The sequence below is a fragment of the Lissotriton vulgaris genome, chromosome 3_2, assembly GCF_964263255.1.
Source record: "Lissotriton vulgaris chromosome 3_2, aLisVul1.2, whole genome shotgun sequence".
Lineage (NCBI taxonomy): Eukaryota > Metazoa > Chordata > Amphibia > Caudata > Salamandridae > Lissotriton > Lissotriton vulgaris.
Genome location: NC_141690.1, coordinates 176,158,370 through 176,181,964, shown reverse-complemented (window position 1 = coordinate 176,181,964; position 23,595 = coordinate 176,158,370). Strand labels below are relative to the sequence as shown.

The window sequence follows — 23,595 nt, the reverse complement described above, 5'->3', positions numbered from 1 at the left end:
AAACAGACAGAATTCCACCAAAAGGAAATAAACAACCTTAAATCCAAACTTGGAATTGAACGTGGGCAGCTTGAACATTCCACCTGGCACCCAGCACAAAATCACTGACTTGCTTGAGACTGGGTTCTCCTTCAAATAATACACTGCTGCACTCCCCCCCTAAAGATAGTAGGAAAGTGAACGTTTTTCTTCTCTGAATTGACTTTAAGCAGAGCTAACAAAGCCCTTTGTGTCTCGCACAAAGGAAATTATGTGCTTTAGGACTTCGTGACACCATATGGGATCTCCCGAAAGGCACCCTGCAGGCTACTATAGCTTAAAAGGCCTGAGGTTGGATCATATTAACCAATCCTAAAGGAATTGTACTGAATCTACCAACCCTGCTTTATCTTCAAGACCAGCTGGATAATAAATGGTCACCATAAACTGCATTGTTAGGTCAAAGGTCAAAAAGGTTTATTGCATAATTAATTAAAATTATTACAACTGTCACATGATTAATTATTATACAAAATGTAAATATATTTACTAAAATTAAGTCTCCTCCTTTGTTATAAAAATGGTGTGGAACAGTGTATTAAAAGTTTCTTCTGGAGAATCTCTCGCTGTCTCGGAATATCAAAGTGTTTTTGCATATTTGTGCGAACTTTTCCAGTCATTTTATTTATTTATTTATTTATTTATTTGCGGGTTTATAACGCGCTAGGATCACATCCCAAAGGAGTATCTCCGCGCCTTTGGCAACCTTCCAGCACATAACAGTAGGTAATAAAATTTACACTAGTTTTGGAATAAAAAGGTTTTTAACTGTTTTCTGAACGGGAGATACTCCTTGCAAAGTCTCAAGGAAAGTGGGAGGCTGTTCCACAGCGTTGGGCCAGCAATTGAGAGGGCTCTACCACCCTGTCTAGCCTTTTTTGCTCTCGGAACCAGCAGTAGAGCTTGTTCACTAGATCTCAAGGATCTCAAAGGTTTATAGGGGAAAAATCTGTTAGACAAATACACAGGGCCTTTCTTCTGGAGGCACTTGTATATAATGCAACAAGTCTTGTACTTCACCCTTTGCTTAATGGGAAGCCAATGCAGGGTGTTCAAGAGGGGTTTGGAGGGGGTGCGAGGGGGCTGATTTAGAACAAGACGGGCCGCGGTATTCTGGACTACCTGCAATCTGGCAGTTACTCCCTCATTTGCTGATAGAAGCAACCCATTGCAATAGTACAAGCGACTCAACACTAAGGCCTGCACTAACGTCCTCCTGGTTGAGTCAGGGAGCAAGGGAAAAACTTTCTTCAGCATTCCGATGATATGGAAGCAGGACCCCACCACTTGGTTGCCATGTTGCTTCAGGGACAGCTCCTGGTCCAGACGCACACCGAGATTTTTAACCACCTGCTTGGGCTCTGGGACTGGGCCAAGATCTTGCGGCCACCAGTCGGGGGACCACAGGAGTTTGGCCTCACCGAACAGCATCACCTCCGTTTTAGCAACATTGCATTCCAGGAAGTTAGATGCCATCCAGTGGGCCACTGCCTTTATCCCCTGGGAGAAGTAGTTCCTGACCTCATCCGTGAAGTATTTAAAAGGAAAGAGGAGTTGGGTGTCATCCGCATAGGACACAGGGATAAACCCATGGGACCTCATCATGTTCGCTAGGGGGGCCACATAGATATTAAAAAGGGTGGGGCTCAAACAAGAGCCCTGTGGCACCCCCTTCGAGATCCCCCAACTCCTCTGACCGATAGGCACCCAAGGTGACTGTTTGGGTGCGATCTGTCAGGAAACTCCTCAACCACGCTATAGCCCCACCTTTCAGGCCGATGTTAACAAGCCTGGTGGTCATGATGTCATACGACACAGTGTTAAACGCCGCAGACAGATCCAACAGAACCAGGATAACAGAATGACCTTTATCCTGGAACATGTGTAGATCGTCTGCGACTGACAGCAAGGTGGTCTCGGTGCTATGTCTCGGCCTGAAACCCAACTGGGATGGATCCAGTCCATTTGCCTCCTCGATGTATCTAGACAAATGCCTATTAACAAATTTCTCTATCACTTTACCCATAAAGGGAAGGAGAGAAATAGGTCTCAAGTTGGTAAGTTCCGTCCAAGGAACGGTGGTATTCTTTCTCAACGGTCTCACTAGTGCCCTTTTCCAATCCCTCGGAACCTCTCCCGTGCTTAGTGACAGGTTGATTAGCTGCTGGATTTCTGGGCCCAGGACTTCAGCCAGCATGGGCATGATGCGGGCAGGGATGATGTCCTGAGGGCTACCACTCTTAATCTCGGTCACTAAAGCAGTAACTTCCTCTAAGGAGATAGGGGGAAAGCTTCTTAGGCAGTTAGCTTGTGACTTCTGTTGTGTGTTGTTGTGGGAAAGGTTGTTCGGATCAACCACCTCAGTTGTCTTTGAGGCCATTATCTTTCCGTAGATCGCATCTATCTTCTTCATGAAGAATTGTGAGATCCCGTCACATAGATCTTGAGATGCAACCTCTACAGTCTCGCATGCCGCAGGCTTAGTGAAAGTTTGTAAGATTTTAAATAAAACTTTAGAGTCTTTCCCTGCCTCTGTGAGTTGCATTGCGATGTGGCTTTTACGAGCTGTCCTTATGATATGATCTAAGTGAGGTTATATGATGTTGCTTGTCCTCCGGCCTCTGAGACTGTCTCCATACTTTTTCCATCTTTCTGGTTTTTGTTTCATCAGTCTCAGATCCTCGGAATACCAAATTTCTTGCTTGACTGCCTGACGGGGTCTATATATTTTCAGCGGGATAGTGTAATTAATCGCTTCGCTAACTGCATTTTCAAACCGCTTAAGTTCAGTTGACATTATTCCCGTATAATCATTAATCAGGGGAGCTTGATAGGCTTCTCGGAAAGTGTCCACCGTTAGTTTGTGCCAGGGTCTTTTTTTAGTGGCCAAGGAGGTCTGTATGCGTGGCTTATCCATAGCATCAGTATAGAACTTTAAAATAAAATGATCAGTCCATTCTACCTGGGTGGGAGATATACACGTGGTTAGAGGTGAGTTGGAGAACACCAAGTCCAAAGTATGGCCTGCCTCATGTGTAGGTCCCTGGTTAATCTTTTTAAGACCTAAATAGTCCATGTCCATTAAGAGGGTTCTAGCCTCCATGCATTTCTCTGAGTCGCTATGCATATTGAAGTCCCCTACTAGTAGGAAGTTCTGATTTTCTTCTATAAATGGTGCTAAAGCCTCCATAAGGGAGATGGAGAAATTTCCACTCGAACCTGGGGGGTCGATACAATACCGCACCCCTTCTATTTTCCCTAGATGCGGAGGTAAGTTTAAAGATCAGTAATTCCATCCGCGGGGTACTAATTTCCTCCAAGATTGTGATGTTTAGCTCCTCCTTATATACAATGGCTACTCCCCCTCCTAATTTATTAGGGCGGTCCATTCTGGTTATCTTATATCCCATCGGGATGCCTAGTGTGATGGCTGGAACTGAGTGAGGCTTGAACCAGGTCTCTGTTAAGAAACAAAGGTCAGGCTTCTCTGTGGATATCAGGTCCCATACCTGTATGGCATGCTTCACCAACGAGCGCGAGTTACAGAGCAGATTTTTGCTCCCCGAAGGGGAAGTGTCCTCTGTGGTCTTAGCTGGGGCAGTGTTATGTGTTTTACATCGCCTTGCGGCTAGATCCCGCTGATGGCTATTGGCCACTACCTCAAGGCCGAACTGTGTACGGCAAGTGTAGCATGTAAAAGGTCCTTCTAGGTCGAATTGTAAGGTGACATCGCATACATTTGATGAGTGGTTCCTTAACCCTAATAATACCTGTGAGGTGTAGGTTAGGCGCCTAGTACAGGGATTCCTCATGTTGGTAGGGGATATTGCCATAGTCTCCTGACCCTGGCCCCGTCCTGTCGCGGACAGACGGGCTGGTCTTTGGCTCGTCTTAGGCGCCACCCTGCGCGCCAACGCTGCGCGCTGGGGCCGACGAGGGGCTAAATAGACTTGCAAATGCGGAGGTCTAGAGCGCTAACCGCTCGACTCTCCGTGTGGCCCGTCTCTGCCCCGCCCTCCACACACCGCGATTAGCTGTAGTGCCGGTTCAGGGGTCAGGAGGCAGAGAAACCAGTCCCACTCTGGTAGCCTAGATGTATGCAAGTAAGTGAATATTTATAAACAGCGTGCCGCTAAATATCTGTCCAGGAGCACATTTTATACTTTAAAAATCAGTATTCAGGAATTGTGACAAAGTGCAAAATATTTAAAACGAACTTGAGCTCCCTCGAGAAATTTCTAAATTAGCCCAGCGTGGCTGCTCTGTGTGCGAGGTCGGCGCCAAGCGGGGTGAGAGTTACTGCCACCAACGTCTTACCATTGGAATCAAGGCAGCCTTGGAGTCCAGCTTCTTAACCTTCTCCTTGTTCTACTTGACTCAAACATTTTTTCACTTCTGCCAAGAATTTTGTTCCCCGGCCGGCCATAATGACAGAACTCACTCCCAGCCAGCAAGGTACTGCTTGTCTGCAGGTGCGGATATTTCGCTCGTTGCAAATTCATTTTAATAGTCGTTGCTGTTGTGCCAGATGGGACGGACAGACACACAAAAAATGAGCTAGTGATTCGGTTTTATAACCGCATAGGCTGCATCTCTCGGTCTGGTGATTACCTTTCCAGGATGGTAAAAGATCCTTCGAGATGTGCATACCCATCCTATAGTCTGTAAAAGCTCTTTTTAAGTGCTCGTTGAAGTGGGAGGTTAAGTAAGCGTGTGGTGATCCTGCTTTGAAGGAACTGATAATGGTCCAGCCGTGTCGCCGTTTTAAAAGTGTCCCTTTGTCTTCTTGAAAAGATTTTCCTTGTTGGCCAATCTACTTATGCTTGCTTTATCCGTCGCGGATTCCCATGCAGCTTCCAACCCCAGCTCTTTTACGCAGATTTTCAAGTAGTTTCCCCAGGAGCACTGCATTGTTACATCACACCAGCTAGCATGTAGAGTAGTGACAACGCTGTACCATGTTAGGAAGGAAGGAAGGAAGGCCAGAGTAATTTTGGAAGTCTCTGGTCTGCTTCTGTGAACAATATGGAGGTGAAGTTGTTTTCCCAGATGGTGGAAGTATGTAGCTGAAGGGAGGAGACCTAGACACTGAAGTGGGGAGAGAGGACACAAGGCTCCTTTGGAAATTCACTTACACCTTTTGCAGATAGGAGCAGCTAATTAGACTTCCTGTAGCACTGCCATTTATTAGATGAAGAGGATGAAGGGTGGGACTGCAGCTTCTATTGTTAAGGTGAAACAGGCCCCTTTGGGAATAGCCATTGTAATTATGCTGCAGGGCAGAGCCACATTATGTGGCAGCGTGGAGTACATTATGTGGCAAGAAAAGGCAAGTCATGCAGCGTAATGTGGCACATTTTGTAATAGTATTACTTGGTTATTTTGTCGTTTTTACACTTGTTAACACTGTCTGGGCAATGGTTGCACCTCTTTTTTTTGTAAAAACGTTATTGTTTTTAGATTTTAGTATGACAACAGTAATAAACCGTGTTACATGGTCAGCATCATATGTCTGTAGGTCACTTACAGCAGCTCTTTTGACGACAAAATCTGTACAAATAACGTTCATTTGGCATGCATGTATGACAGTACTAGTTGAATTGTACCAGGGTGGCAATCAACATTCAGGTTCCAGTCTTATGAAGAAGCCTATAAACCGCTGTGCATAAACAGTAACTTTGAAATTCAGGAGTAATATAGATATACATGGTAAACTGTCTCTTTAACACCACGGGGGGGGGGGAGGAGTTAGAACTTGGAGCCGAGTTGGAGTACCTCCCCCTGCCTGTGCATGGGTGGGGAAATGTTGTCTACTATGTCCATGCCCATCATTGTAGCCATATGCCCCCCGTGAATGTGCCAGCGCATGTCTTAGCTGTGGGAGTGGTGACTGTGGGTGCCTCAGGGATTCTAGTCGCGCTTGTGGCATTGTCCATCCTGGTCAGGCGTCAACGCTGGTTGGGCTGGCAGATCTGCGTGCTGTTACAGCAGTGTAAGAATCACCTCCCAGTACGTAGCTATTGGTAGTTTTCTAAGGCCTGTTGTTTCTTTGTGGCGAATCACGATGCCCTCTGCCCATGCCCATGCAAGTGTAGAGTGTCTCCAAGCCTAGAAGTGTGGAGGGTCAGGAGCCTTCCATCGCTTTGTAGTTAGTTGTTTGGCAGCTATTATACTCAAGTCCAAAAATCTGGACTTGACTTTAGTGTTGCATGTTCTGCGGAATTGGTGCAACAAGTATACCGGCCATTCAAAGGGTAGCTCTGTCTCAGTGCAGGCATGGAGCGCCTCCGCTACATCACTCCAGTAGGCGCCAAGACTGGTGCAGCTCCACAGCATGTGTATCATGTCTGCGTCTACAACAGAGCATCTGGGGCAAGCAGTGTCAGTACGATGAAAGTATCTATTAATTTTGGCTGGCATGTAGTACGCGCTTTGCATAATGTAATATTGGATCTGCCTGAACCCCACATACCTGAGGATTTGAACTGGACTGGCCAGTACCTGTCCCCACTCTTTGTCCGAGAATTGTCTGCCGAGGTCTTGCGCCCATTTAAGCCTAAGGGGGGTCTTACTTTATCGCTCTGTGTTGGCGCAGTGAAACTGTGAACCACCGTGTCAGGCATCTACTTTGTCCCATTACATGTAGGTATTGCACAGTTAGATGTGTGGGCGATTCTGTCGCTAGGTCTCCCCAAAGTGCTGTGGGTGTGGCTAACAAAGATCAATGCAGGAGGAATTGCCCTGCAGGGAGCTCATCTTCTTCTATCATAGACGCATACGGAAGCAGGGCGCCCTCGCGGTAGAGGTCGTCCAGGGTCTGGACCCCCGCAGTGGCAAACATTCCGTCGTTTGGGAGCCCCCTCTAGGGAGTGGGCTGGGGCATACAGCATTATTCTTCGTGTTATGTAGAGACTCATTTTGGAACAACTATGTGTCACACCCAGTCATAGAGACTCAGGAGGCCATTTGCGCACACCTGGATGAAAAAGACGGAGTATCTGAGATTGCGTGAGAGGTGGAAGCGTGGCCGGGGTGTCTTCACATTGGTGACCTGCTATCTATCTGGCCACCCATTGAAGTTGCGCTGCCAAGAATTAATGCTCTAGGCATGCTGCTGCCAGGCCCCCTTGGTCAGTGGGCAAATATTGTTTTTTAATCGCCACTCTGTGTCTATTGGAGCACCAAATGAAGTCCCTGACCAACTTCTCCAGTGCAGTGAAAAAGGAGACCGGCACCTGATTGGGTAGATTCGCAAAATAGTACAGAAATCTTGGTATGGCTACTGTTGGACTTGACCCGTTTTGGCTAAAGTGCTTTAAACTTTTTGCCTTCCTCCTAGACCTTTTTCTGACATTATGTTGCTGACTTAGATGCTTTGGGGACTTTGCCACTGCTGATCAGTGTCAAAGTGCAAGTGCTCCCTGTATAAAGTGTTATGGTAATAGGTTGTCCATAATTGGTAGGTGTCTGTAACTTTTTAAAGAAAGCCATCTCCTTCAGGAAAAGTATGGATGGTTAGTTATGCTGTGAATGTTTTAGGTATTTTTTAATTAATATAGTAATTTATGTTTTTAATACACACCTAATATTGCTCATGCTCATAGTGCCCGTTGCTCTCCTTTTTCTACCTTGTACTGTATGTTGTGTCTCTTACATGTTACATGAAATGAATTGCTTGGATTGTTTTTAACTGTTTACTTATGAATTGTACTTTTATGATTGTAAAATTTACAATCGAATAAAGATCTTGAATTGAATTGAATTGGTAGGTGTGTCTTACTAGTAAACTCCCTAGTAAAGTGCACTATGTGTGCTAGGGCTGGTAATGCAAATGCTACTAGTGGGCCTGCAGCACTATTTGTGCCACTCACACAAGTAGCCCTTGAAAAAAAAAAGATCTCAGGCCTGCCACAGCAGTGCCTGCACGCAGTTTAACTGCCTTGTTGTCCTGACAAGTGCACCCACTTACCAGGCCTTACCTTCCCTTTTTATGCACATCAGACCCCCTATAGTATGTCCAAGGTACCCCCCTGGGTAGGGTGCAGTGCATGTGAAAGGTAGGGCATGTACTCAGGTGTGTACCATGTCCTGTCAGTGAAATACAGTCAAATTCGTTTTTGACGGTTGCAAGGCCATCTTGCTCATATAACAAAATGGGGAATGCGGTGTCCCATGTTTCCGGCATATCTTCCCATAGGCATAAGACGGAGGGATGGAGTTTAGTGTGCCTGAACTCAGAATTGAATAACATCTTTTTGTGAAGATGGTTTTTAAATTGTGTGCTTAGAAACCATGTTTTTTTATAAATGGCTGGTTTCTGGTCTTAAACCATCCTGTGTGCCTCTGCCTGTTTGTGTTTTGACCATCTGGGTTTGGATGTGACAGGGTCTGGGAAGTGTCCTGACACCAAGGGGGAGAAGGTGAGACCACAACAGGCTGGCCTTCATTTGAAGGAGTGGGGGGTGGAGTAGCCCCCTGGATGTGAAGAGGGCTGTGTTGCTGCACCAAAAGGAGGGAACCACCTCCTGCGGAGCGGCTGGGCCCCAGACCCTGACAATCAAAGAAAGAGGGTGTGCACTGGGAGGAAGACACCCAGGTCTGGTTTGGACTGGGCTCAGTGCCCCCTAAACACAAATACTTCAAAGGCATTTAGGGGTATAAATGTGAGAGCTGAAACCCCTGGACTAAAGACTGAAATCCATACTGAAAAAGGATCAAACCTACTTTGTGATCAATAGGAACCTCTGCCAAAGAAGAACAGCTAAAGAGAAGGACTGCCTTTGCTGTGTGCTCCGGGGCTGGCCTGTAGTGTGCTGATTTGACGGAGGAGAGACTAAGGGACCCTGCTTGTGAGGACTTTGCTGTGTGCTGTGTCCTGAAGTAGCGTGTCTCCAAGGGCCCGAGGCGAGCTGGTCCCCAGTTGTGGAAACTCCGGAACATAAAGTTTTCCAACCATGTCTCAGCGACGCTTAAGTGCGTGGTGCTTTTGCACGCCTGAGACTGCTGTGTGGTCCGTGGTACTGTTTAGGAGGTGCCCCGTGATCGCATTGCGCCCGCAGCATGAAACATCGTCCACGCTGCTGTATTGCTGTTTTTGGCCCGAGCCATCATCGTAACTGAGGCTGAGAGGAAGAATCACCGCCGCCATTCCGAGCCTCAACATGCTACAGGATTTCTGGAAGACTGCTGTATGGTCCGTTTTACTGTTTAGGAGGTGCCCCGTGATGGCATTGCCCCCGCAGCGTGAAACATTGTCCACGCTACTATATTGCTGTTTGTGGCCCGAACCGTCATTGTAATTGATAGAAATATTCTGTCACACATATAGAAGGACAGTAGATTGAGCGCAAGACTATCATTTAAGTTATATATATATATATATGAATGCATTAGGGGTCAAGGATAGTGTCACTATCCATCCTTAATTAGTTCAGCACTAGCACTTTAAATGAAGTATGTTCATATATAATGCAACGTGACATTATGGCATTACATTCCAGTGAGACAGCTTGAGTACGAATTCACAGCTAGATACACTAATACTATAGCAATTTCCGTGGAGGTAAAACATATTGCCATTTGCACAATTATTTTAAGTATAATATTTATTTATTTATGCAACATAATTATTATCAATTGACTTTTTTATATATGGTCTTTTATACAATTTTAACATATTTATATGTTATTTATTTGGTGCATTGGTGTCATGTATTGAATTGCTGTATGTGTGTGTACATATATTTTCTCTAGTTGTATTGTTTTTATAACATCATGCTGCTAGCTCATTTTGCACAAACCAAAACGCATTTATGCGGTCATAAATGTTCGTTGTTATTTGAACAAAATTGAAAAATTCTTTTTATGTGCTCTGTAAAATATGCTGCTAAGGGTTTAAAGCCGTCCTCGCAAAGCTACCAATTTTGTGCACATGTAAAACACCCCACATTAGAAGTCTATTTTCTATGTTTACCACTAGAACACGTGGTGTCATCATGAAAGAGAAAAAAATGAGTGTGTGCTCTATTTAAAGTGAACACTACTGCATGTCCGCCATGTGATCAAGGGCAGTTCCTGCCCGAAATGCGTCATGCCTACCTGAACTGCAAAATGGATAGTAAACGTTTGCTGTAACACTCTGCAAGCCGTGTGGTGGTCCGTATTTTCAACCTGGGATGCAGAAATTGATATATATATATATATATATATATATATATATATATATATATATATATATATATATATATATATATATATATATATATATATATATATATATATTTTTTTTTTAATATATAGTTGTACATATTGGTTTTTAGGTCTCTCCTACGCAGCGCGTATGCGCTGCATAGGAATGGACCTTTTGGAATCGATCAGCATTTTGGCAATAAGCATGCACGTTTTGCATTGCTTTCTATTGCAATGCGTGCACGTTTGGCGTTTCCCTTGTGGGAGTGAGCAGCGGCACCATCTGTTCGTAATTATCTTCAAAGCAGATGGTGCCCATGCTCGCTCCCGCAAGGGAAACGCTGAGTGTGTGTCTTTTTTTTTTTTGCTTTTCGCTCTTGCCTACGCAGAATTGCTGCTGCCGAGTGCGTGCCATGAAGCAGTCCTGCTGACTTCCGCCTAGACTGTCTAACCTTCGACGCCTGCATCGTCTATCTGTGCTTGATGGCACTACAGATTCATAACTTTTAAGCAACATGGCAGAATTCCATCTTGCAGAATAGAGTATACTTGTCTTGCTGGGACTTACAGTATGTACTATTCTTACATGAGTGAATCTAAGTTCGCATAAGAGAGGACACTTATCCCGTAGGATTTTCTTGTGTGATGTTTGGCTCCAAAGTCTAATATAGCTCTTTTTGTACCCTTTTACAAAACACATGAACATCGCCTTACCCACACTGTACCACAACCACTCAGCCCAGTTTCAATAGCCTCTATCCCCCGCTCTCAATATGCTTAAGTTTACACTTCCAACGCCAACCCTTCTTGGTGTTAAAGCAGTGAATGTCCTCCTCGTGACCCGCAGAGCTTAGGACATAAAAGCACTCTGATTCTCTAGTGGCAGGTGCTCTATGTTTTGTTTCTGGCCTGAATCGAGTTCACAGCTTGTCTGCCGCATGCACTGACACCACAGAGACCTCAGTCATCGGAGATTTAGCAATTCATTATTGAAGGGGTAGTAGAAGGCACTCCCCATTGCTCCCCATCCACTGCTGGAGCCAACAGTAATACAATTGGATTATTCCATGCTGTAGTCTATGGGGAGCCTGAAAAGTCAATACTGGGTTCCCCAGCCTTGAACTTCTTTTTAAAAAAGCACATATCTGGCAGTTCGAGCACACCTTGACCCCAGGCCCACAAGCTGGGGCATAACGTTGGACCCTGCAGCCTCTGTGGTGCAGGAGGACCCCAGCCCTTCAGAGTCCCCAATCCTTCAAGGCCAATGAATACCTGTGATATTTGGGAGTCTCGGCGGCCCCTTATCACATGCTGTATCCTATCATTATACTTTGCGCCACTGCCCACAAGGGATCGCAAAACAACCCTACCTTAGGTCTATATTTTTTTATTTTCATCATGGGAGCTGCTGGGTCTGTGGTACCCAGCAAACCCCTCTTGTGTGGTACCATTTTCCATTCAGCTGCTGTGGTACCAAAAAATATTATACCAAGCATTGGCATAGCCAATAGGTCTCGCCTTTGGGACCTTATAAGTATTTACTTATGCAGCAGGTTCCAAAGGTGAGACCTATTGACTATGTCAATGCTTGGTAATTGTGTTGTTGATTTTTATAGTTTTGCTATATGGGTTTGTAGTTTTTAAAATAATTATTTTTTAATTGATTATACATTTTTTAGTTTTAATTTGCTAACTTGATTATGTAAATTATTTTTTTTTAAATGTAATCGATAATTCTAAAAACATGGTGATTTTTTGTAATAGTGTCATTTTTTCTATTACTTTAATTTGTTTTTGTGAACGTTGGACTATTAGGGAAATAGGGTGGATTATTTAATTTTTTTATCGATATGATTTTTACATATAATTGTATGTCTAATTTTATATAGTAATTTCGCATTTATCGTTTTTAATTACTTATATCAAATATAGTATGTACCTGTTTTTATGTGTTTGTGCAAATATATTTTATGTTTCTCTAATGTATGCATATGCAATTTGTTTTGAATTAATTTAGAATTGGAAAATTAAATCTGAGATTACCCAAATCCAATACTTTCTCTACTGTTTCTTGATTTGGAGGGAAATAGTAAATTTGGCCCCTCCAAAGTCCAACACTTTCTAGACTTGATCTTTAGTGAGAATGTTCGACTGTTTCTGACGTTTATGTACACCATTTTATTTGTAATGCATGGTTTTAATTAACTAAGGCATGAATAGATACAATAAATAATGTTACTCGGGTTGGAGTGGCAATAATAAATGTAACACCTCCAAACACTTTTCATACTGGTGCTTATGTTACAGTTGTATTAGTAAGGCTAACTTGTCCAAAGTCCACCACTTTCCCCACTGTCACTCTGGTTGCAACAGGAGTAGTAGATTTCACCCCTCTAAGTCTCATTTTCTTAAATAGTTTTTATGTTTTTTTAATTTAAATTTTAAAGTGGCAAACTTTGATTTTGTATTTGGAGTAATTTTTTATTCATTTATGTTGTTTTGAAGATTTTCAATTTTTGATATTTAGTTCGATATTCTAATTAGAGGTATTTTTGTTTTTTATATTTAAATATTTTTTAATGTTTATTTGATGTGATTATTGTAAAGTATATTTTTAAAGTTTATAACAATTATAAAAAAATGTAATCATATATTTCAAAGTTAATAAAATGTATATTAGCAAAAATTCAATATACTTTGATTTTATGACCAGATTGTGGTTGTCTATATTTTCGCAGTCAATATTGTTAACTTTACTTTCAAAGGGAAGCTTTCCGACTGACATGTATGGTTTCAATTCACACCACCTAATTACAATCTAGGCTGTTGGAATTGAAACTGGATGGTCATTCCAGCTGGATTATGACGGGCTCAAGGAGCCCGTCGGCCAGTTGGAGAACGGCCCGTAATCCCAATAAGACGACATTTCCGCCGTTGGGATTACAATGTCAGTTTCCGACAGACTTTTCCTGCCAGCTGTTCCGACAAGGAAAGGCTGTCGGAAAGCGACTTTGAGGGCCCCCTTTCCTCCCATCCCACAGTTGTGGACCTGGGGGTCACCAATGGTGCCCCCCTGTAAATCCCCGCACCCTGTGTCAAGTAACTCAACTCCTGTTTCTCTATGGGAGCTCGTGCAACAGCAGATTTATGGCTGTAGCACAAGCCCCCATAGAGAAATGAGAGTATGCGACTTCACAGAGTGCAGCAGCATTGTAATCATGCAACCGGAGGTCGGTCGGTCCAGATTTCGCAACGGTGTCGGTCAGCGGCACCTACGACTGACATCGCAATGAGGCCCAAAGTATGTAAAGTCTATATTTGTGTCCTCAATTTTTCAGAAACATTTTTAGCATCGGAAGACCTGTTGCATCTATTATGCTCCTGTAAACAACTCTCGCAAGAACGTCAACAAATATTAAAAGCAAATTTCAACCAGCGGGGAATTCGAACAAGGAGACAAACAGTTCTGGCATGCCTTGCTCCAAGTGATCCTCAACTAAACTGTGCCCTGGTAAAATTTTTGACAGCATGCACTAAGAAATTGCCGGAAATTAAAAATACTGACTGAAAACTAACTTTTAATATTTATCTATGCATTTATAAACAAAGTATTGTATCCAAGAATTACCGTGGTGTAAATAATTGCGATATGCATTTCAGGATATAACCTGCCTGATCAAGTGTTTGCCTATATCCGAACTTTTAATGTACAGTCTTTTTAAAAGAATGTTTTACCTTTTTATAATTATGGAGATTTTATGGGTTTGTAATGAAATATTTTTGTGTTGCAATGGTTTTAACAAACTACGCAAAAATAAATAAACTTGAAACAGAAACATTTTTGACATCCAATATTTTTTTTCATGTTACAACCATTTAGGCAGTACCATTCGTACCCCACTGAGCTATGGCATGCCTGAAGCAAAAGCTGCATCTCCTCCCAGTATCAGGAGAAGGTGTGAGATGAGTGTTGTATAAACAAAGAGATTCTATCAACATGTGATGGTGATATTTTTATTTTTATTTTTGATGTATTTCAGTGAAAAAACTCTCTCTTATGTAGTGGAAAGATGAGAGCATTTGTGTGCTTTTTAAAATACCCCTCACACACTAAAAAATCCAATAGTGTCATGCTTCATCATGGGGGTCTTCCCGTCCCTCTACGGGGCGGGGCGTGCAAGACCTACGGACTACGCGGGAGCACTAGGTATTTGTGACAAAGGCTATGTGATGGTGCAGGAGTGTCAGTGAAGTGTAGGGACCTAACTAGTGAAAGTGAGAAAAATTAAAAAATCCCTGGCTAGTAGAAAAAATAGTTTATTAACTTCTCTGGTTGGGAATATTAAGAAGGGGGTTTTGTGGTAGAGCAATTAGCTTGCTACCTGGTCAACATGTTTTGTAGGCAGTCCCCTACTGCCTACTCATCAGGACCTTCTAATGGTCCCTACTGGGGAATGCTCGGTTATTAAGATGGTAAGCCTATTGTCCTACAAACTGGCAGCAAAAATCGGCTGCTAGTTTGGACTATGGGGCATGAGCTGGCCCCATTTGAAAACTTAGTAGTTTCTCAATTCTTGTCAAAAATATTGACCTACTGCGGTCTTCTTTGAACACAAGTTTCATGCCCCATGAGTCGGCAGACGAAGGGTTTTTCTTTCGGTAGAATTTACCGCCCGAGTTCAATGCCTCATTCCTACCCTTGTGCCGCTCCGTGGATCAATCCACTTGTCAGGAGGGTGATTCTATCATTGCCTCTGCGCTTCCTCTTTTGTTTTGGAAGTGAGATGAGTGTTGCCGGTATCCTGCTACCAGCCCGACAAAGAGGCATGCGTGTGATCAGAGTGCTTAAAAAGGAGACAGCACTGAACTGATCCACTTGCTTTTGAACTGGGGAACTGCACCTAAGCCTTGATTCAAGCCACACAGTGACCTGCTGGCCAAACAGGGGACCTGCCTAGAGATATGAGAGGAAGGAAACCTGGGAGAAGAGTCGGTGATAAGCAAGGTACAGTATCCCAAGCATGAGTACAAGTGTGTATTTGCTGTTATTTATGTGGTATTCAGCTTTAAGTATGTGTATTAAAACACTTATCTTATTTAAGTAAAGTAATGGGTTGGACATTCAGTTATTTGCTGCTGGTTGGTTGTTGAGTCCCGAGTTTGTACATCCCTGACCTACTGCCTGGAGAAGCCTGTGACTGCTCGGCATACCTACCACTGAAAGTCAAGTACTAAAAGGGGTGCACTTTGCCTAGTTTTAAAAGTAGGTTGGACCCTGGGACACACAGGGCAAACAACTCCAGCCGCCATAGCCCTCTGGAAAAAGGCTGACAAGGACATTGCCAAAGTGGCAAAGGCCTTCTAGAATCTCGAGTTCCAAGTGGAATATAAAAAAACCTTTGCTACAGTGATGAAAAATATTAAACGTTGCTTTCAACATACAATGCATCCATGAGATAAAAAAATATCATGTGTGGCAATTCAAAATGTTAAATTGTCACTTGTGCAGAACAATGGAAGTAGTCCGTAAGAGGTGGAATGATACACCAAATAGCCTACAGCACGAGATGAGGGGGAATTTTCGGGGAAAAGTTAAAGCCCAATCTATGTATGTTTATATGCATGTTTAATTATTTGGTAACCAGAGAGCGGTGGTCAAACCAGACCTAAAAACTAAAAATCGAAAAAAAGGAAAACACAGAAGGCAGGCCTTCTTCATTTATGCACTTACGATCTTGAACAATAGCCCCATCAACAACGTAACTGCCCCAATCCTTTGACAATTCAGAAAGGCTCGGAAGACCCACCTCTTCATAAAATTCTACATGGACTCTAGAAGACTCTTCCTCATTGTAAACGATCACAGATTGGTATTTCTGGGTTTCCACCTATGTCTAGTGCACTGTTACTCCTCAGGCAGCTTCAACCTATACAAAGACAAGGGAAATCACTGCGTTCCATCTGAACTATTACTATTTAGTCACCAAGAGTGAAGGTTATTTAGAGATAAAAATGTTGGATTAAGTCTTGGCTAATCACTGACATACTAAGTGACTTTAAGCAAGTCACAGTTAAGCTATTTGTTAATTATTACAAAATGTGTGTTGGCTATAGACAACCGATTTTTCACTGAGACTACTTAAGTAAGATCTTACTTTTGAAAATGATAAAACGTAGGCAATGCTGTATGTAAATAGCTAGGCATCTCGCTGCATTGGAAAGATAGTGAACAGTTGCTTTGTAAGTAAGCACAAGTTACAAAACGACAATGATGTTTCAAAATTGTGTTCTGCCATTAGTCCGCAGCCTACTGAACATCAAGGGCCCAATTACAACTTTTGGGGGAGCGGTGGCGCGAAACACTGCACCACCCAATGTTGCCGCCACCTGCCCGATTACTACTTTTCAGTGATCTGGCAGGTAGCCGTCGTGGCGGTTCCCCCTGTGGTGCCCTTTCTAAAGGTAGTGGTGCCTTTCAAAAAAGGCACCGCAATGGGAACGCCTCACAAGTTTACTGCGCGGCATGAACTCGAAAGTCCATGTTGTGCATGCACACAGGGTGGAACATGTTATGCCCTCCCGTTTGCCTCCACGTGCGGTGGAGGCCCTATAAGGGGTCTTCATGGCGGTGCAACAGCCACAAAAACCCTTGCAAAGAAGAAACTCATAATATGCTTGGTGGGACCGTGGGGGTCCCGCCAAGCATATTGTGGTCTCTGATCGCAGCTCCAATGCCAGTGAACTGCGGTTCCCTGGCAGTCCGACTGCTCAGGTCATAATCGGGCGGTCCGACCATCGGTGCACCGGTGGCTGGATCCGCCACCGCCCCGCCTCCATGAGTCTGGCAGTCCTCGGACCACCAGACTCATAATATGGCCCTAAGTGAAGATTATAGTAGGCATACAGATGCGTTCGGTGTGTATGTACAAAGTTTTTAAAAAAATGCACAGCTTAAAACATTGCTGGAAAGATTCCTCACAGGTACAACGAGTTTTCCAGCTATAACCCAGGACAAACCAATACGTTTGGTACAATATTTCTCAGGCTTGAATACTGACATTAAAAAATGTCTGAGCTGAAATGTGTTGTAAGGTATATTGTACAGATGACCAGAGGTAGCCAGGAGGTATATTTCAAGTAGAAGGTTTATTGATAAGTTGTTACAAGCTTCAAAGAGGTCCAAAGGGAATCCAATAAGATATTGCAGAAGTCCCACCAGGAGCTAGATGGTTGTTGCTCAGCCTACACTCTTCAACTGTCATTCCTCACATACCAACAAGCACACTCACATTCTAACCACACTGTCATCAGGCATTCCAACATTCCACGCAGACATCACATTCATTCTGGCTGAGCAACTAAGGAGAGCATGCACTAGGGAGAATTAGGTGAAGTAGTGTGGCTCACTGGTTAGAGGCGGCAGACCCGAGAGCAGAGGACGGCCCGGGACCAGGGTTCGATTCCCGGAGCGGCAGGTTTCTGGACCAGGGTCAGCGGACTCGATAATTCTCTCGCCTCGGTGCCCACTCTGATCAGCGATCACACTCGGCAACTCTGGGCATTAGCTTGCCTCATCTTCACTAACGGCCCCACCAGACCGCCGGGGATGCCTGGTCTCACCCTGGAGATACCCATTAAGGGACCCTCTCTCAGGGAAGCCAGGAAGGGTTTCGCAGCGGTCAAAGCGTCTTGGGACCCTACGGGTAAGTAGTGCGCTATATAAATGCCTATACATTTACATTTACAATTAAGTCACTACAAAATGTCAAGGCACAGAAGCAAATTCACTGGGGCTCAGACTGACACTACGTTCAATATCATGTGTAAAGTGATATATAAAAAGTAAACCTTTGCAAACAGAGGCAGGCATGAGAATACGCTTCATACAGGGCCTCTAGAGGCTAAATATGAAGCATGTGAGAACATGTGAAAGATGGAGAAGTGCTGCAACATGACGAATGTAGCAATGCAAATAATATTCTGCGTACTGCTAGAAGTGTCCTTAAGTTTGCAGGTGAAAGGGGAGACTACCTCCAAAGTCTGGAGAGTTGGAGTCCCCAAAAGTGTAACTCGCAGGTCATGTGGCATAACACCCTTTGCTTTTTTCATTGGTTTACGTAGCGTTTAGGACTATACATCAGGGTATTTAAGGCTTGAAATAACTGGAGTTCCTATTACACTAATTAGAGGCGGACAATATAATTTGAAACATCCAAAATATCAAATTAGACAAGTTACTACTCAAGACACGCATGTGTGATGGCCAAAAACAGGGGCTGAATGATGCATTGGAAAAGGGCGCTCGTTTACTTCTACGACTGTCCTCGTTTACAAACTAGCAGTGCCCTTCACTACGTTCAGGATGAACAACGAAAAGCACGGTTATCTGCCAGGCTGCAGGACACCTGTGCACACCCTAATAATACCGCTTTCCCTTTCTTAACGGGATCTCTGAACTACCCGAGTTTCCCACTGTTGCACCAAAGTAAATGTTACTCTTGGAAAGACTCACCCTTTGCGCCTTCTCCCAGACCTGGTTCAGTTTTACAATCCGAAACTCGCCCGTCTCACCAGGATTCATTCGGTTTTCATTAAGTTCTTTGGAATATTTTCCGCCGCCTCCTGCAAAAATGCCTAGTAGCAAACAAGAGCATAGGAACGACATGGTGTACCACGAAGCAAACATGTCCTGCGATGCGATAATCTAAACCAGCAGTAACTGCTTCCTTCTCAAAACTGGTATGTGTGACATTCACCGAAAATTGTGCAATTTCACTCACTTAAAATAGCTAACGCTGCAACACTGTTTAACAGCTGGGAATCTCAGTAACACCGCTCTATAGAGTTCATATACAAGTCAGTCTCTGATTGGTCACTCTAGCGGCAGTTCGGGATTGGATATTAAAAACCCTCTACTGATTGGTTATTGTTCGTCCCATTATTTTCTGATGAGGACTGTATTTTAATTTATGAAAAGTGCGTGCTGACTGTGAGCAGTAATCAAATTTAAGTAGTTAATTGTTTCCAGCCAGAGATACTATGAACCTGTATTCTCTTACGGAACCCGATTGAAAAGAGTCGTGTTAAAACGGCAATACATTAAAATTTCTCGTATCAAATTCATGTCTTTCAACCTTTCAATTCAGCTTCAAAGGTAAGTAAGAGGTCAACATCTGTTTATTGTTTAACAAGTCAGAACTGTGAGACACGATATATTTTTGAAGATGTTTGTTGTACCTTTACCCTTCCTCTCTTTACCTTACCTTGGTTGGTATTTTTGAAGATGTTTGTTGTATCTTTACCCTTCCTCTCTTTACCTTACCTTGGTTGAAATCAGCTGGAATGTTAGCAGCTGAGTGTTCTATTTGACAGTTGACATCCTTGTGTCATTTGATGTGGAGCTATTGCTATTGTCACAAGCTTAGGTGTGTTGTCTAGGTAAATTAAAGACTTATTACTCAACAACTGGTTCCCGGAGCATCTTTGCAATGTTGCTGAGCCGTGAGCATGTCCTTTCCCAACCTCCTTTAAAAATACTGGATTTACACATTTATTTGTTTCCAGCTCTAAGGGATATGTAGAAGTGCCTCCCGCAGCCACAAAGAATACACCGTAGCCAATGCTTTGGATAAGTTTCTCTTTATTCCTCGGAGCGCCGGGGAAACGCGCTCGCTCTATCGGCTCCGGCCGCTATATAAGATGGCCGCCCTTCAGGTTCCGGTCTCCGCCTACCTGGCAACACTAGACCGTCATCACAAATCTTCCCCCTTTAGCACCCTCAACAATATGAAATATTTACATAGGAACAGTCTTACTTGATGCTCATGGTAAAGTTATCAAACTTCTTAGGAACTCTTACAACTCTGCCGGCTCTCGTTCTCACCGTCCCCTTCTCACTCACTCCATCGCTTACTCTGTGCGACGTGTCCTGCCAACTCCTCTCATAGTTACTTCCTTGCTCAAGTTCTCGATGACTCTTGTCCTGCTTCTTCCTGCTTTCCTTCCGGGCCATCTCTTCTCCTGTTCCTTTGTCTTCTCCTTCCCTGGTGTTACCCTGCTCACTCTCAATTCTTGGTTCTTCTTCCCTTCCTTCACTTCCTTGCTCTTCCACGCTTTCTTCGGGGTACAGTCCTCTTTCCATTTCCGTCTCCCATTTTAGAATCTTGTTACATTTCGCCATCCGGTCTTGTGACCACACTTTGCCATCGCTTAACAGTGCTGAACGGGCGTATGGTTCTATGACCTTAAGGGGTGGTGTGAACTTGCTTTTTCCTTTCCTTTTCATCGTCGCTACTTTCACCCTCACCCAGTCTCCCTTCTCTAAGGTCACTCCTCGCACACTGCACCTTTTGTTGTAATGTTCGGCGTACACCTCCTGCGCTTTCTCCATGTTCCTTCTCACCACTGCAGGGGACCATTTGCTTTGTACTACCATGTGCCTCCACGCTAGATTGTCCTTGGTGAAAGGTTCTCTTCCTTTCAACACTTCGAAAGGACTGTATCCTGTGCTCCCAGGGGTGATGCGGTATGCCCATAACATTTTGGGCAGTTCTTTCTCCCAATCTTGACCTGCGCTGATTGCTGCTTGGATGGTCCCCATTATTATTATATATTTCTGATTTTGTATAGCGCCTGGTTACACTGTCAGTGTGTCCCCGCGCTGTCAGAAGAACTAGTTGCTCAGTCAGTAAGACAAAGGCGGGGCTATTCTTTAGGAAAGAGGAATGTTTTAAGTTTCCGGCGGAAGATGAGCTCCGATGTTTCCAATCTTAGGCTCAGGGGAAGAGAGTTCCATTTTTGAGCCGCCAAAGAGCGAAAGGATCTCCCCCCCATTCTGGCTCTCTTGTGTCTGGGGACAGCGAGGAGGCCTGCTCCTAATGAGCGGAGTTGTCTGGTTGGCGTGTAGGGGCAGAGGAGGTTCCGAAGGAAGGCAGGGCCCTTACCATGTACGATCCTGTGACCAATACATAGGACCTTGAAGTCGATCCTTTCATTGATCGGAAGCCAATGGAGTATTTGTAGAGATTTTTTTGAGGCGGCTCGTCTGGGCAGCCGGAGGCCCAGGCGGGCGGCAGCATTCTGGATTGTCTGCAGTCGATGTCGACTCGTGGCGTTGGCGCCTAGATACAAGGCATTGCCATAGTCCAGTCTCGAAGTGACAAGAGCGTGGACCAGGGTCTTCCTTGAGGATTCTGGGAGCAGGTCCAGGGTCTTACGGAGTTTCCGTAGAATAGAAAAGCACGTACCAGCTACCCGTCTGGTGTGGTAGTCGTAGTTAAGTTTTGAGTCCACCCATACTCCAAGGTTCTTGACCTGATCACTGGGGGTAGGGAGAGGCCCCAGGGTCTGTGGCCACCAGGCAGACGACCAGACTGAGGGGGGTTTTCCTACAATTAGCACCTCAGTCTTGTCTCCGTTCAGACGGAGGCAGTTCTTCGCCATCCATCCAGCGAGCTCTTGGAGGCATGATGAGAAGTTCGAGGCGGCTTGTTCAGCAGGTTGGGTCAGAGCGACCACCAGCTGAGTATCGTCTGCGTATGTCACTACTTCCACCCCATAGCGCTCCGCAGTGGTAGCCACGGGGGTGACATACAAATTGAAAAGGGTTGGACTGAGGCTTGATCCCTGAGGCACTCCTTGACCGAGGTCAAAGGTGTCAGAGCGTGCTCCTCCTTGCTCCACCGAGAAGCTACGGTTAGTAAGAAAAGATTCCAGCCATAACCAGGCCGTGCCTGTCACCCCTCCTTTCTTCAGACACTGTAGCAGCGTATGATGTGCTACAGTGTCGAAGGCTGCGCTGAGGTCCAGGAGAACTAATGCCGCCACGTGCCCGGCGTCCACGTGCTTCCTCAGTGCCTCAGTCGAAAAAAGGAGGGCTGATTCTGTGGAGTGGCGGGCCCGGAAGCCCGACTGGTTGGTGTGCAGAAGGCCTCTAGACTCTATGTGTGCTGAGAGTTGTTGGTTGACCAGCTTTTCCGCCAGTTTCGAGAAGAAGGGTAGGAGCGAAATGGGGCGCAGGTTACTAAGCTGGGATGCACTGATATGGGGTTTTTTCTTAAGAGGCAATACGACTGCCTGTTTCCACCCGTGTGGGACCTTGCCAGTGTTAAAAGAGGTAGACAATATATGGCCCACATACGGTGCCAGAAGACTCATGGCGCTGGCCAGGAATTTGGCAGGGGCAGGATCGTGGGGAGAGCCTGATTTGATTCCTTTAGCAGTGGCTATCAATAGGTCCTCCGTCGGAACCTGGTATACTGTAAGGCAGTCTTCGATCTTTGCCTTCCAAGTCGCTTCTTCCTGAGGGGGTAGAAGGTTGGAGCCAGTTCTGGCGTCATCAGGGAAACTGGTGTAAATGTCACGTACCTTTTTGTGAAAAAATTCCGCAATGACGTTACAAGATTGTACTGAGGTGTCGGCCTGCTCTAAAGAGGGGGGAGGTGTAGTGATCTCTTTATAGATCCTAAAGAGCTCCTTGGATGAGCAGTTAGCACTATCTATACGGTCAGCGTAGAAGGTCGCTTTGGTTTTCCTAATTTGGAAATGGTATTTTTTTATGCTAGCTTTGTACGCATCTCTTGCCTCTGGTAAGTAGTTCTTTCTCCAGGCGCGTTCAAGCCTCTTGCAGGCTGCCTTGGTTTCTCTAAGAGCTGTGCTGAACCAAGGTGCAGTTTTGGTTTGCCGCTCCGGGCACTTATTGGCCCACGGGGCAGTGATGTTTAGGGCTTTAGTGATGTGTCCGTCCAGGGCCGTGCAGGCCTTGTCAACATCAACTCCTAAGTCTGTGGGGGAGCCATTCAGTAGGAAGTGATATTCAAATGAGTCCATGGAAAAACGGGCCCATTTCCTTTGTTGTTTATTAGCACTATGACGGGGTTGTTTGTAGTGAGTCTTAACTAGGAGGTGAAAGGGGACTAGGAAGTGGTCGGTCCACAGCAAAGGGATGGGAGGGTCCTGCTTCAGATCCTCCAAATTGCTAAAGATGGGGTCAAGTTGGTGCCCCTGTCGATGGGTCGGGAGGAAGGAGGCTGTTTCTAATTGTATGGTTTGCAGCTCTTGACGCAATTCTTGAGCAGCTGGGTTGTTGAGGTCTTCGAAGTGGAGATTAAGATCGCCTAATACAAGGAACTTCCTGTATCTCATGGCCGATGGGGTAGCGTTCTGAATGAGACTTTCCGCGAAGTTTCTGCTACCTCCCGGGGGTCTATAGATTAATAGGCCTTTGATAACCGTATTGTTGTCGATACCGATGGAGAAAGCTCCAGTTTCGCTATCTTTTATATTAGCTGGTTCGAGGGTGCATGTCATATTCACTCTATAAATTATGGCAATGCCACCTCCCCTTCCCTTAGATCTATCCTGCCTGCA

General features: G+C 44.7%; 1 protein-coding gene and 1 long non-coding RNA gene across 2 annotated transcripts in view; one reads left to right on the top strand and one right to left on the bottom strand.

Moving 5' to 3' along the window:
- The window catches only part of LRPAP1 (LDL receptor related protein associated protein 1), a 144,392-nt gene extending 125,305 nt beyond the window's left edge, over nt 1-19,087 (bottom strand). The window contains exon 1 of the mRNA XM_086964145.1: nt 18,740-19,087. Coding sequence (XP_086820271.1) covers nt 18,740-18,913 — 174 coding nt within the window. The 5' untranslated portion in view covers nt 18,914-19,087. The remainder of the gene's footprint in view (nt 1-18,739) is intronic.
- Nucleotides 19,088-19,237: 150 nt separating this feature from the next.
- Nucleotides 19,238-23,595, top strand: part of LOC147725477 (uncharacterized) — a 112,790-nt gene continuing 108,432 nt past the window's right edge. The window contains exon 1 of the long non-coding RNA XR_015309780.1: nt 19,238-19,381. This is a non-coding gene — a long non-coding RNA (uncharacterized LOC147725477). The remainder of the gene's footprint in view (nt 19,382-23,595) is intronic.